At 48.3% G+C, this 14,877-nt stretch overlaps 1 protein-coding gene across 1 annotated transcript in view; it reads right to left on the bottom strand.

Moving 5' to 3' along the window:
• Window positions 1–279: 279 nt before the first annotated feature.
• The window catches only part of LUZP1 (leucine zipper protein 1), a 94,782-nt gene continuing 80,184 nt past the window's right edge, over window positions 280–14,877 (bottom strand). The window contains exons 3-4 of the mRNA XM_028090844.2: window positions 5,750–8,937; window positions 280–4,208 (exon numbers count right to left, since the gene is read on the bottom strand). Coding sequence (XP_027946645.1) covers window positions 4,053–4,208; window positions 5,750–8,818 — 3,225 coding nt within the window. The 5' untranslated portion in view covers window positions 8,819–8,937 and the 3' untranslated portion in view covers window positions 280–4,052. The remainder of the gene's footprint in view (window positions 4,209–5,749; window positions 8,938–14,877) is intronic.

Raw genomic sequence — 14,877 nt, 5'->3', positions numbered from 1 at the left:
GGCACCTTGAGACAGATCACTGTTTCGTGTGTGACAACAGACAAGCCTAAAACTAAGAATCCTAGCAGCTGTTTCATTGCTCCATTTAAGTCCAGTTATGTGGGTGCTAGGCGTGTCCTTCTCCAAGCCCCAGCATGTTTCCAGTCCTTACGGCATCACTAATTAGTTGGTTATTTTAAATAAAATACAGTGTGACACACGGGCTGTGCCAGTGCACAGAACAGCTGTACCCAGATGACAACAAAAATGGCATCAGTGACTCACACAGCGCACATGGAAACTAGGGAGCTTTATTGGTTACATATCGTGCTGCAGAGCCAACAGACAGCATTCGAGCCAGAGGATACATGCAGACAGGCAGCTTCCACTACACACATGCACCCAAGGAGCCCCGAGTCACTGCTCGTGGCTTCGCCCTGGTTTCCAGCAACAGGGTCCGGCCTCCTTGGTCCCATGCTTGGAGCAGGACTGTAGAAGCTGCTGCACCTAGACTCCAAGGGGCAGGGGTGAGACCAGAGCACCTGCCTGAATGAGCAGAGGTGGACTGACAGAGACCGAGGCCCCCCAGCAAAGGGGCCTCTGATGCATTAAGAGTTTTTTGAGGGCTACTTCCCCAGCCCTCCCAATCTTTCTTTAAAATACAAAAAAATAGACTTTATTCTCTTAAAAATACATTCCATTCAGTACATGTTCTGAGCTGTGAAGCAGCAGGAAAATAGGGCCCCTTTCCTATGATCTTGGGTGTGAGGCTTTGAGGAGAACCCTGTGCCCCACCTGGGGTAGTCAAAAGATAATCCCTAAAAGCAGCTCTTCCAAAGCAGTCTTGTCGGAGTAACAACAAACCCCACCTCAACAGGGACGACTGGGGACCCAGCGGCTGGGTCCCCGTTCCTTTACCGGAAAAGGGTAGCACTTGGCACAAACCCACTACATGTAAAGCACTAAAACTGCCCCAGAATGCCAGCTCCAAGCTCCAGAGACCCTCCCCACACCCGCTGAGGGGGGAGGATGAATGTGCCGACTTGCCTGTGATGGAGACTGGTGTCCTGGGCCCCACTGCAGGTCCCTTCAGCCCGTGTGCTTTCATTGCCAAGTAAAAGAAAATAGCCAGGGCTTCTTTGCCTGCCACCCCTTGCATCCTTCTCGGGGCGGGGGGGGGAGGGGGTTGAGTACCAGAGTGGTGAGGGACTGGCCTCTGGCATTCAGCCCTCACATACTTGCTCCAACCGTGCAGCTCTGGAGCGCCAGGCTCCCTGGGCACCCTCCCACAGCCAGCCACCTGCCAGTGAGCTGGAGCCGTGCTGCAGCAGAGGCTTGTCCTAACAGCGGGTCTGTTGGCTGAGGCGGTGGGGACAGCTGGTCCATTGGACAGCTATTTCACTACCAGTTCTCCCCTTTTCGTGGAAGTTTTCCCTAGGACCCCTAACAGTGAGGTCCAGGTGGTCACACACACAGGTTGCTTTTCAGAAAGGTGCCTTCGAACTTCGGAATTTGCGAGCCAGCCTTGCCAGCCGTTTGAAACCCAGAGGAACTGAGCCTCCAGCCTTCATTTGCTATTACAAATGGTATCTTCTGCAATGCTGAGGACATTTAAAAATAAAATCTATTTCGCAATGGTTCTAGAAAGTATGCCGATTAAGGAAACACAGTACTTATCCTGAAATAATGGTTACAATCAAACCCTATTGCACTCAGTTTAAGATCGCAGCCCCCAGCAAGAGGGCACCACCACTGTCCCTCCTCCACAGACCTTCTGAGGAGTGGCAGGTGTCGGTGCTGCTGCAATGTGGAAAGATCCAGACTTTGGCACCAGGAGCTACAGCACCAGAATCCAGGGCTCCAACGCCCAAAGATATGAATTATTGGCAAAATCTTTGTAGGCATGGCTTGGCACCCTTTTGTTTCCACCAGCAGAGAAGAGCCACAGGCTTAGTTTCCTGTAACCTCAGTTGACCACGACAGAGGTCCGTTTCCTTTGGACTCTCAAGGTTGCCAACCAGTGAAGAAGAAGGGCAGGGAGGCTACAGGTGAGAGGTTGCAGCCTTGGGCAAGCTAGTTTCTGGGCAGTGACCCAGGGGAAGCAGCAGGAAGAGATTTTGAAAACAGCGTCTTAAACAGAGCCTCTGAGGCAGCACTGTAAGCAAAGAGAAGCTAGACAGCAATGCCCTTAGACTGGCAACACTCCAGAAAATGGAAGTCGGCGCAAAACTTTCCTGTCCCCGAAAGGAAGCTAGGTGTGCCCCAAGCCGCCTCCAGGGTCGCCCAGTCTGATGGCAGACACGGGCGCCACGAGCGCTGGTTCCCACACTGAGTGCAGACAGGGAAGACCAATCGCAAGGCACAGCAACACAAGACGGCCAACTGGTGTCCCGAAAGCCAGAGGACACTGTGTGCCAAGTGGGCAAGGCTGGCGCCAGAAGGGCTACAGAAGCCAGCTGACCTAATCCCTCCTCTCACAGACTAGAAAAACGAGGCCAACCGAGCTCTGCGGAGTTCATCCTCATGATGTTAAAACGTGGAAAAAATAAGGTCCAGAAAAACAAGGCAGGGGGGTAACCCCTTCCCTGAACCATCTGGATGCTACCTTCCAAAAGCATCAACCCCCCACAGGACAGTATAACCAGAATCCTCGCAGAATGCCAGATCTGGGACCCTTAGAGACCATTTCAAAGAATTCACTTTATAGATAAGGGAACTGAGGCCCCAAGAGGACAGTGACTCGCCCAAAGTCCCACAGCAAAGCCATGAAGAAAATTCCGCTTTCCTGAGCCTAGTTACACTCTCACTATGAAGGAACAGTGTCTGCACCGTTACAAGCCTCTGAAAAGGGATCCCTTCTTTGAACTGAGTGTTCTACAAAAAGCAGTGCCAAGAATATACGGTTCTTTGTAACCGCGCCCCTCCCACCCCCGTGACTGGTATACGGAAACTAATCCATTTTTATTTATGCGGCTTCCTGAAAGGTTTGCTGCATTTCGCGTTTGTACAAACCTGGGGCCTCGGTAGGCATTTATTACCTTTCCTCCAGTGAAGTCCTCCTCATGATAGTTCGCAGACCCTGAGGGCCCACCTCTGGAGGAACGCGCCAGCTTGGTAAAGTGCCATACCTCCTCCATGGGGGGAAGGAAGAGGGACAAAGTCCATACCTTTCACGGAAATATTGCTCTGTGCAGTGTCTGGGGAAATGCTTCTTCCTGCCCATCTTCCCCCTTGCTGGGCACTTGCTAGAAGGCAGAGCGCGCTGGGCCAGGCCCAGTTTAGTCCGGGAGAATTCCGAAGGCTGGAAACGACGGAGTCGGCCTGAAGTCTCCAGCCAAGGGAGAGGAGCGGGCAGGGCCAGCAGCATTTTTTGGTGCCCAGGAAAGGAGATGCGTGAGGCTTGTGCGCTTCCAGGTGCCTTTGGAAGGTCAGCCGAGAGCCGGGGGGCGGGGGGGATGACATCAGTCCAGTAGGTGGGTACCCGTGTGCTCTGCCCCCAGGAAACCATCATCAGCCAGGGGGCCACGTCAGAGAAGCTTCAGCCTAAAGGTTGGTCCCACAGTCCCCCAGAAGCAGCCCAGACCTGCTGCTGCCCAAGTCTGAGGGACGCCCCCAGGTGGCGCGGACCGCTGCTGGGTCTCGGCCGGTACTTAGGCCCCTAGACCAAACAAGGAGTGAACTGGAAGAAACTAAGCACTGAAAGGGCGCCCTCTGACCCACCAAGGAGCAGAGAAGGGCTTTCGGCTGCTGTTGTGTGACGAGGATACAAGGGGTTTCTAGAGCTTTCCCCATTTGGGGGCCAGAGGGGCCCATCCGACCTGGGGACAGGGACAAGGAGAGAGGACTCATGCATTGGGGAAGGCCGGGCCTGGGTGACTTATGTCCAGCTTGTAGTTTCTGATCCCCTCTGGCCAACTGGCAAAAATGACCTGAGCCACAGCCTGGTCTGCCATCTCTCCCAGCCAAGGCCTGGCGTCCAGCCTCGTTAACTGGCCCGGCATCCTTCATAGGGCAGGAAGGCAGGAGAGCGGAGAAGCGGGAGCAGAGGAGACGGCAGACCTCACCCAGCAGGCTCAGTTGTCCTCGGCGCAGGGCCTGGCTGGCCGTAACCGCTCCTCAGCCCGGGCTCGCCCCGGCTCTGACGGCCCCGGCTTCGCAGGCAGCTCACACCGCTCCAGGGAGTTGTGCGGTCGCCTGTGGGCACCGAGTGCGCAGTCGTCCCCTTCCTCCTGGGCCAGAAAGGACAGAAGTGAGCTGTGGGGGACAACAGCGAGGGACAAGACACGCTCACTCCCTGCCCCAGGGGTCCTCTCCAGCCTGGCAGAGGGAGGCACAGTGTAGCAGACCAGAGCGTTAACGGCAGAGATGTGCTTTGGTCTGAGAACAGGCCAACTTAAACGTTCCTTGGAAACTAGGCCAGACTACACCCCCCAAGCTTCTGGGGCTCGTAGGGTAGGGCAGGGCCTGGAGTGGGGGTATGGCGCCGGCCCCATAAGCAGGTGCCCGGCAGTCCTTGCATTCTGCACGTGCAGACTGCATGCTTCTTGGGGTGAGCCATTTCCCTGCTTGAGGAGCAGGGAAGTAACCTGAAAAGGAAGCCGGACCAGGCTTTTCCTACTTCCCACTTACAAACTACCATAAGGCCGGTTTCCTTCCCTTTCAGGTCCTATACCTATCCCTCTTCCTCTCTCTCCTATCCAAAGCTTCAGGGACCTAAACACCGCCCCCCCCCTTAACTCCTCTTCTACCAGAATTCTGCCTTTTCTGTGTTCTCACTGGTCCTTCGAGCAAATGCAGATCAAAGAACACAAACAACACGAGTGAGAACGTCAGGCTGACAGGGTAGGAAGTGCTGGATTCAGAAACAGGAATCTTAGAGATTCAAATCTTAGCTCTTCCAGTAATTCCCTCGGGTGGCCTTAGGTAATAAGGCACTTTGCGTCACTGACCCTCCGTTTCTAGATCTAAAAAATGGGGATAATACCTGCCCGCAGGGCTCTTGGAGAGACTGAGATGGTAGGGAAGTGCTTTGTCAGATGTTGAGTACCCTGTGAGGACTTACAGGACATTTCAAGTTAATGCACCGTCACCTGCCTTTTAAAAAGAAGGAAACAAGGCTAAGTCCAACATGTCCTGCATCCCTGTAGGCTCCGAATCTAAAAGACACTCCCAGAGGCTTCCCCTTCACGCCCCTGACGCTCTGACCTTCCAATGAGGAGGTGGTTATGGATTTATCTATCCTGTAATGAGCCTACTGTACCAGCCCTGCCCTCAGATGGAAGATGCAATGACTCAGACAGCTGTCTAGGGCAAAAGAGAGTGACACATGGGCATAAAGCGTATCAAGGAGGCCCAGGCTAAGCCCTCGCTCTCATTCCCCACATGCCAGCAGCCGCCGAGCTCTGCTGTGGGGACCCTTTCCCGGGCTCTCCTCTCTGGGCACGGCTTCTTGTGCTTCTAGGTGCTGCTCTGGGGGGTGCTTTAAGGGGACTTCCTTTGGCTACTCTGGCAAACCCAGAGAATGGAGGCCAGATCTCTCTTCTTTTCGTGTGGCCTTCATATACAGAAGAGACAAAACCAGGAAAAGGGTTCTGGAAAGTCATGCTGCCCTCTGCCAAAATACCTTCTTCAACGTACTTCATTCTTCTTCCCCAAGGCCAAACCCACCTGATTTTCAGCAGTTCTCTGGGCACCCCAGCTCTACCAAAGGCAAGTGGAAGGAGGGGAGGGAGAGAGGCAGGGGACAGGGAGAGGAGAGCAGGGGGCTCACCGCGCCTGCCGAGTGGTTCCAGGCTGCCGTGGTGCCTGCGTCTCCCACCCGATTCCGACGAGTGAGCACCTCGGACACGGTGAGGCTGCTGTGGCTCCTTCTGGAGGCGAGCTCGGGGGCGTCCCCTGAATTTCCTGCCCTTTGAGTGCCCTGCTCGCAAAGGTACAACCTGGGCTGTCCGAGGTCTGAACAGTCTGTGGCGGCCCTCTGGGTGTAGGCGTTGGGAGCTTCCACGTTTCTGCCTCCTCGAGCTGGGGGGTCTTCTAAAGAGTTCAAGTCTCGCCGACTCTTCCAGGCGTTCCGCACGGTAACATGCCTGGTGTCTGCAGAGCCCGCTTCTGAAGGGGCACCATGGCTTTTCCACCTGATTGTCTCTGCTGGGGGTGCATGGCTGTTTCTCTCCACGGGGTCTGAGGGCTTGATTATAATGCTGCTCCGAGAGACCACTGTTTCTGGCCTGTTCTTCAGGGGCCCATCTCCCGTTCTTTCAGCTTCCGGGAGCTGCAGGGCAATGTCATGTTTGTGAATGGAGAGCTCCAAGGGGGTGCTGATGTGGTTGCTACCTGACGGGAGCTCTGCTGGCCCAAGCTGGATGTTGCTGGTGGACGTGTGCCTCTCCCGCGGAGCCTCACCTGGGGCGGACCGAGGGCTGGGGCTGTCAGAGGGGTAGATGGTTATGCTGCTTGTCACCTTGTTTGGCCCTGGTCTGGAGGTGGACTTCTGCTTCTCCGTGGTGGCCTCCGTTCCAGATCCTCCCATGATTTTTTTCACATCCTTATCAATGATGACAGGTTTGATGATGGCCCTGGACCGCAGGGCCTCTCTGGGGCTGAAGGGCCGCTGGCTTGTAGCCCCAGCACCATTGGTATCTGGGAACTCCACGGCATTGGTGGAGGCTCGGACAGGTTTCACAGATTCATTTTCTGTTCCAACATCTTTATCAGTCTCAAACAGGGAGGTTCTAAGTCCCCCTCGGGATTTGGCTTTTTCCCTAGAGTTGGGTTGGTGTTTTGGCTCTGGCTCCGGAGTGATGGTTGTGTTTACCAACTTGGCAGTCACGAGAGAGGTTACGTCCACATCGTCATCTGAGTCTGGCTTCTCTCTGCCACTGGATTTGATGACTCGGCACCTCAGGGCCTCGTGTGGACTGCTGTCTTCCATCACAACGGCTACGGGCTGATCGATGCCTTCTTTGTTTGGGGTTGAAAAGCCCTGAAGGATGTTCTCTTGGCTTCTGGAGCTATAAGGATACTTTGATAAAAGTGGAGGCTTGGAATTTGAGGAACCGGTATCAGCCTCCTGGCCAGTGACAGCCTTTTTGCCCTTGCAGAGCCCTTCTGAGGAAGATCTTCGAGATGAGGCCAGGGACCCAATCCCCTTAGGACTGCCACAGTCTGCAGCCTGATTTAACGGACTTCCGTTGCCGGGTACCTGCCCCCTCTTGCCAAAGAGGGCCTCCGTGGAGGTGTCAGAGGCCTTGTCAGCTCTACCCAGTATGTCACTGGGAACAGATCCATGGGTGGTACTGTCACTAAATGTTCGTGTTGTCTTCTCCACTTTTCCCTTCAACCCACTCTCGGTACCTGGCTTGGGAGTACCCTTCCAAGCTTTACTGTGCTCCTGAGCAGCTGGTGGGTAGCGGCTGAGCACTGAAGGCTGCTCCCGGGGCCTCCTCCCTTCACTCTGAGAAGAGCCCGATGCATACCGGTCTTCAGTTCTCCTGGTCTCCTGAGTCCCACTGTCTGCAGCCGCCCCTACGTTGGAAGCTTTGGCTGCCCTCCTATTAGTGAAACTGGGAGAGGAAACCTGCCTGTTGCCCAGAGAATAGTTTTCACTGTTGAGCACAAACTCCCTGTTTCGATGCCTCTCCCGCTTATGCTGAGGGGACAGTTCCCGGGGCATGTGCTTGGACACAGGTGCCTCACTCCCATGGCCTCTGAACTTAGTCCTCTCGTGCCTGCCTTTGCTGGACAGGAAGGCCTCATCCCCTGCCACCTCCCCATTCTCTAACTCTTTCTGTTTCTTGATTTGTAGCTTTATCTCCTCCAGCTGGCTGGCTAAGAGTTTGTTTTTATTTTGTTCACTTAGGTAATTATCCTGAAGATCATTATTTTTGGCCCTCATTTTCTTAAGTTCTTCTTCCAAAAATTCAAAATGTTTGATTTGTGTCTTAAGTTTCTCAATCTCTTGGTTAAGGTCTTTAACTTTGTTGTCTTCCTGATTTCGGTTCTTTTCATTTTCGGATTTGTTTCTTGTCTCGTTCTCTACCTGCTTTAGATAGTCCAGAGTGCCCTTCCTTCTTGATTCTTTGCATGGCAGTGTGTTGGAGATCCCGTCCTCAATCCGTAGGTCATTCCTTTCCAGAAGATTAGAAGCATTCCTTGTATAATCTCGGTTCATTTTTTTGTTCTGCTCCAGTTTCTGAGTGAGCTCTTTTATCAGTTTCTCATTTTCTTTCTCCTTTTCATTCAAGTATTTTCTCTCACTTACAAAGCTCAGAGTTAACGATTTCAGCTTTTCTAACTCCGACACTAAACTCTGCTCAGTTTTATCCAGGCGGTCCTCGGAAGATTCCAGTTCTTTCACTTTGACCCTGAGCATTTCCAGCTCAGAGGAGATCTTCTTTGTCAGGTTTCTCTCCTCATTCAGACTCAGACAGAGTTGGGTACAATCATTCTTACTCCTGCCAAAGGCCTCCTCCAGCTTCTCCAGTTCAGCCATTCGTTTCTGAAGCCGCTCAATCTCTGATTTCAGCTCCCGGGTGAGGTTTTCTTCCTCTTCAAGCTTCTCCTTCATCAGCTGACACAGGTCCTCCGCTCTCTTAATTTCCTCATCTTTGCCTTCGATTCTCAGCACTCGCTGGCGCAGCACTTCAATCTCCGCCAGCATGCTGGAGTTGCTGCCTTCTGCCTGAATCACCTTGTCCTGCAGATCCAGGAGCTCATCCTCTGCTTTCTGGAGGTTTTTTGTGGCTTCCTCCAACTCATCAAGACGGCGGCTTAGACTCTGTAACTTAAACCGCAGGTGGCGGCTGGAGGCGGTATCCTTGTAGTTTGTAAGTTCAGCCATGTCTACTGCCAGCCGGTGTGGGCTCCTAGAGGCATCCAGTTACGCTCGAGGGGATGAGAAATGGTTACCTTTCTCTTGGCATCCACAACCTTCTTTGGCAGCTGGAGACCATGATCAGTCTATAGAAGGAAAGCAGAAAGCATGTCAGGCAGCAAATCTAACATCTGTACTTCAGCTCCCAGTTGTTTTAATTCTTGTGCCTAGAACATAGCAGGTGCTCAAATGTGTTGAATGAAATGAATTTTATTTATTTTTAAAGATTTTATTTATTTATTTGACAGAGAGAGAGACAGCGAGAGAGGGAACACAAGCAGGGGGAGTGGGAGAGGGAGAAGCAAGCTTCCCGCGGAGCAGGGAGTCTGATGTGGGGCTTGATCCCAGGACCCTGGGATCATGACCCAAGCTGAAGGCAGACGCCCAATGACTGAGCCACCCAGGCGCCCCGAATGAAATGAATTTTAACAATCCTGCAGGAAAACACTGGTGCTTTATACTGAGGTGATTATCTAGTTTCATCCTAATGAAGAATTCCACAGAAGCCACATGGCAAAAATACACAGAGGAATGCCTCATTTCTCATCTTCACCATGTGCCACCTACATAATCTCAGGAGTGTCCTTAGGTTTCTGCAAATCATTAAGTAAACAGCCTCAGTTTTACTGAGTTGTAAAATGGGTATAGTGATCCCTACCATATCTCTCCCCATTATTGTTCTGAGATAATGCAGAGGAAGCTCTTGGTAACAAAGCAGTAAATAATCATAAGATTATTAAGAGCTATGACAGCTTCAGGGAAAGAAACAGATTAGTGAAAAAGAAAATCACCTCACTGGCATTAGGGAGATAATAGGACCTAGGCTCCATGAGGGGAGAAAGAAAGGGTTATACCCCTAGAGAATTTATAATTTTGAGCATGCCTTCACTTGAGTTCTGAATTCAAATTTACTGCCTTGAGTGGTCTGGTGCCTTGAGTGGTCTGGTATCAACCTGTCCTCACTGCGAATCTAACCTAAAATGGTCTCAGCCTGGTAAAATCCCTGGGAAACCTACCAGAGGTAAACAAAAAATACTCTGGAGAGATACACTCTTTACCCAGGTCACACAAGAGTCCCACAGATAAAGTCCTGCTGAACCTTGGGTTTACAATTCTAAATTACAAAACACATATGGAGGGGTGCCTGGGTGGCTCAGTCATTAAGCGTCTGCCTTTGGCTCAGGTCATGATCCCAGGCCTCTGGGATCAAGGCCCGCATCGGGCTCCCTGCTCAGTGGGGAGCCTGCTTCTCTCTCTCCCTCTGCCTGCCACTCACTCTCTCTCTCTCTAATAAAATCTTAAAGAAAAAAAAGGACCACTCTTTTACTATGACTGAACAAAGGATACTTCTACAAATAAGAACCAAAGTTCGTAAGATAGAGACCGTAAATTAAGCACATTCCAATGTTTAAAGTCATAAAAGAAGGATATCTGATTAATAGTTACTCTCAGCAAGTTCGACACTTAGTTATAATTACTGTGTCGTCTTCCCTCAAACTACAACTTTCTGAGAACACTAGGATTCTGATTTATGACTCCCATGTTACTACCCAGCATTTTAGTTCAGAGATAAGAAAAAGATGGTATCAACTACGATTAGATTTTAAAATTAACCAAAAAGAATCACTAGAAATGGAAAATGGCAAATTAGATGCAAATGAAGAGTCCAGTGGTTGGGAAGATATATAAGGAGATTACAAAGGGTAGCACAAACTTAAAAAGATTTTGTGAAAGAAAGGCTAATGGGGCGCCTGGGTGGCTCAGTCGGTTAAGCACCCGACTCTTGATTTCAGCTCAGGCCTTGATCTCAGATTCATGAGTTCAAGCCCAGCACTGGGCTCCATGCTGGATATTAAGCCTACTTTAAAAAAAAAAAAGAAGAAGAAGGAAAAAAGAAAAGAATAAAAAGAAAGAAAGGTTAATAGGTGGGGAATAAAACAAAGAGGTCCAAAAATGAGGAAGTTTAACATGTGACCCAAAAGGAAGGAACAGAGAGAATGAGGGAGAGGTAATATTTGAAGAGCTACTAGTATTTTCAAGAGTTGATGAAAGATAGGGAGCTTATATTTAGGAAGCAAAGTCCCAACCAAGCAGGGTAAAGTTAAATCTGCACCTAGACACTTAAGTAAGGATACAGCAAAATACCACAAAGAGAAGCAACAAGAAGGAAAAGATATATGTATTCTATGAAGAAGTAACAAATGAACTAGCTTCTCAGCAGAAACCTGTATCAAACAGAAGACAAAAGACATGGTGCCATCTTTAAATTCCTAAGAGAAAATAATCATAACCTAGAAGAAAATACCCAGGGAAACTATGAAAAAAGACAGAATTAGAAAAGCCCTTTCAGAACAAAAAAAAAAAAAAGGAAAATAAAAACCTAAGTGTTTATTATTAACAGACCCTCACTGAAAAAGCTACTTATGGATGTACTTCAGAGTATAGAAACTGGGGCACCTGGGTGGCTCAGTCGGTTAAGTGTCAGACTCTTGATTTCGGCTCAGGTCATAATCTCAGGGTCATGGGATCAAGCCCCACTTTGGGTGCCATGCTCAATGGGAAGTCTGCTTCTCCCTCTCCCTCTGCCCCTCCCCTTGCTTGTGGACATGCTCTCTCAAAAAAATAAATCTTAAAAAAAATATAGAAAGAAACTGATCACTTAAGGTGAGCATGATATGCAAGAAGGAAAGGAAAGCAAAGAGATTTTTTAAAAAAAGATTTTATTTGAGAGAGCACACGAGAGTGAGCAGGGTGGGTGGGGGGCAGAGGGGGAGGGAGCAGACTCCCCACTGAGCAGGGAGCCCGACACAGGGCTGGATCCCAGGACCCTGAGATCATGACCTGAGCCAAAGGCAGAAATTAACCAACTCAGACACCCAGACACCCCAGGAAAGCAAAGAAATTAACCCAAACAAGCACTGGTTCAGTTAAACAACAAACAAAAATCAACTGGGGATAGGAGGAGGTAGGTAGGGCAGGATAAAACCAAAAGAGAACTGAACTAAAATGCTGGGTAATAACATGTAAGTCATAAAGAAAGAAATCAGAATTCAAGTGTTCTTAAAAAGTTGTAGTTTGAGGGGAGGACAGAGTAGTTATAACTAAGTTTAGAACTTAAGAGTAACTTTCTTTTTTAAAGATTTTGTTCATTTATTTGAGAGAGAGAGCATGCAAGAGAGCACAAGCAGGGGGAGGAGCGGAGGCAGAGGGAGAAGCAGGCTCCCCACCGAGCAGGGAGCCCGACACGGGGCTCGATCCCAGGACCCTGGGATCATGACCCGAGCCGAAGGCAGACGCGTAACGACTGAGCCACCCAGGTGTCCGTTAAGAGTAACTATTAATCATCTATCTGATAAGGCATTAGTAAGCAGAATATATATATATAAAGAACTCCTACAACTTAACAAAAAACAAGTAACATAATTTCAAAATGGACAAAGGGGGGGGCGCCTGGGTGGCTCAGTCGTTAAGCATCTGCCTTCGGCTCAGGTCATGATCCCAGGGTCCTGGGATCGAGCCCCGTGTCGGGCTCCCTGCTCCACGGGAAGCCTGCTTCTCCCTCTCCCACTCCCCCTGCTGGTGTTCCCTCTCTCCCTATCTCTCTGTCAAATAAATAAATACAGTCTTTTAAAAAAAAAAAAAATGGACAAAGGACTTGAACAGGCATCGCTCCAAAGATAATATCCAAGTGGCCTACAAGCACATATGAAAAGATAGTCAACATTACTAAAATTAGGGAAATGCGATCAAAATCAAAATGGGAGATCATTTCATACCCATCAGGATGGCTGCTATCAAAAAAACAAGTGTTGGTGAGAATACGGAAAAATGAACGCTTGTATACTGTTGGTGGGAAAATAAAATGGTAAAGCTTCTATGGAAAACAGTGTGGTAGCTCCTCAAAAAGTGAAAAATCAAATTACCATTTGACCCAGCAATTTCACTTCTGGGTATAAGTATAAAAAATTTCAAAACAGGATCTTGAAGAGGTATTTGCATGCCTTTGTTCATGACAGCACTATTTGCAATGGCCAAGAAGTGGAAGCAACCCAAGTGTCCCATCAATGGATGAATGGAGACACAAAATGTAGTATATGCTATAGTGAAATATTAGTCTTAAAAAAGGAGATTCTGACACCTGGTATATCGTGGATGAAGCTTGAGGACACTATGCTAAGTGAAACAATCCAGTCACAAAAGACAAATACTATATGATTTCACTCATATGAGGTACCTAGAATATTCAAATTCATATAAACACAGCAGAATGGTAATTGCCACAGGCCGGGGGAGGGGGGCATGAGGAACTACTGTTTACTGGGTATGGAATTTCAGTCACACAAGAGAAAAAATGTTCCAGTTTTCACATTCACAACAATGTGAATATATACTTAACACTACTCAACTATAAATGGTGAATATGATAGATTTTATGTTATGCATTTTTACCATAATAAAAAAATAAAAAATCTTAAGGCAGGAAAGAAGTAAAAAGCATACAGAAGGTAGGGCAGACTTCCAGTTTCTAGTCCAGCATGTAGGGAAGTCATCACTGTGTCTTAACATATAAAAAGCTGAACAGACTGAAAATTCACAACTCTTCTTAGATCCATGAGAGAAATGAGGTCACAAAAACCACTTCTCCAAAAATCAGACAAGTGGATGCAGGGAATCCTAATTTAACAGAAGAGAAATTCACGAGTATCCCTGGGAACAACTGGCACCAGGGTAGGAAAATCTAAACTGCAATTGACAAATTGCTGGAGGCTCAGCCTCAACAATTCTGTGAATTAAGAACAAGAGGGAGTCTTAATCTTGGGGGGATGCAGCACATTTTATGAGCTTTACCTCCAGGAGCTGTACAAGATTCTCACAGTGAGGATGAGAGAAAATTCCCTTGTGCATCCAGCAGGGGGAGGGTTAAAGCAAGCATTTTGAAACCAGAGCCTGCAGGAAGGGAAATACCCAACTCCAGCTCCCTCTAGCCATCCTGTACCACCTAAGGGGTGTGGGAGTTTGAGGGGAGAAGGCCATCAATAAAGGCCTCCTTAACTCAGTCCTTTTTATTCAGGACATCAAGTCGTGCTTGCATCAAAAAATTACAAGGCATACTAAAAGGCAAAAAACACGGTTTGAAGAAACACAGCAAGCATCAGAACCAGACTCAGATATGGCAGAGATGTTAGAATTACCAAAAATTTAAAACTATGATCAATATGCTAAGTGGAAAAAGTAGACATCATACAAGAACAGAAGTGGAAATTCTAGGAATCAAAAAAATGTTAGAAATCAAAAACACCAACAAATGAAGAATGCCTTTGATTATCTCATTAGTAGACTAACAGAGCTCGGTAAAGGACCTCTGAGCCTGAGGGCATGTCAACGGAAACTCCCAAACCTGAAAAGTAAAGAGAAAAATTACAAAAAAAAAGAAAGAAACAGGACATCCAGTAAGTGTAGGAGAACTACAAAATGTATAACATGTAATGGGAGTAACAGAAGAAAAAATTTGAAGCAATAACTGAGAATCTCCAAAAATTAGTGTCAGATACCAAGCAGGATAAATGCCAAAAAGAAAAGACAGAAGAAAAACAAAAACCCAACACCTAGGCGTATCAAATACACACTGCATAAAATCAAAGACAAAGAAAAAGTCCTGAAAGAAGCCAAGGGAAAAACCACCTTACCTACAGAGGTACAAAGACTAGGTAGAATTACATCTGACTTCTCAGAAGTCATGCAAGCCAGAAGAGAGTGGAGTAAAATATTTAAAATGTTGAGAGGGGGAAAAAACACCACCAATCTACAAATCTGTACCCTGCAAACATGAAAAAAATATTTTATACCACTTCAAAAACGAAGAAAAAATAAAGACCTCAAATAAAAATTGAGATCTGCTGCCAGTAGACCTGCCTTGCCAGAAATGTTAGAGTTCTTCAGTGAGAAGAAAAAGAATATCAATTAAAAATTCAGATCACATAAAGGGAGAGCATTAAAGTGCAAGTAAAACAGCATTTTTAATTTTT

Source organism: Eumetopias jubatus, unplaced genomic scaffold, assembly GCF_037043125.1.
Source record: "Eumetopias jubatus isolate StellerSeaLion01/CBP00866 unplaced genomic scaffold, mEumJub1_p1.0 scaffold_4, whole genome shotgun sequence".
NCBI classification, from domain to species: Eukaryota; Metazoa; Chordata; class Mammalia; order Carnivora; family Otariidae; genus Eumetopias; species Eumetopias jubatus.
Note: the sequence above shows the minus strand (reverse complement) of the source record. Positions and strands in the feature narration are given on the sequence as shown.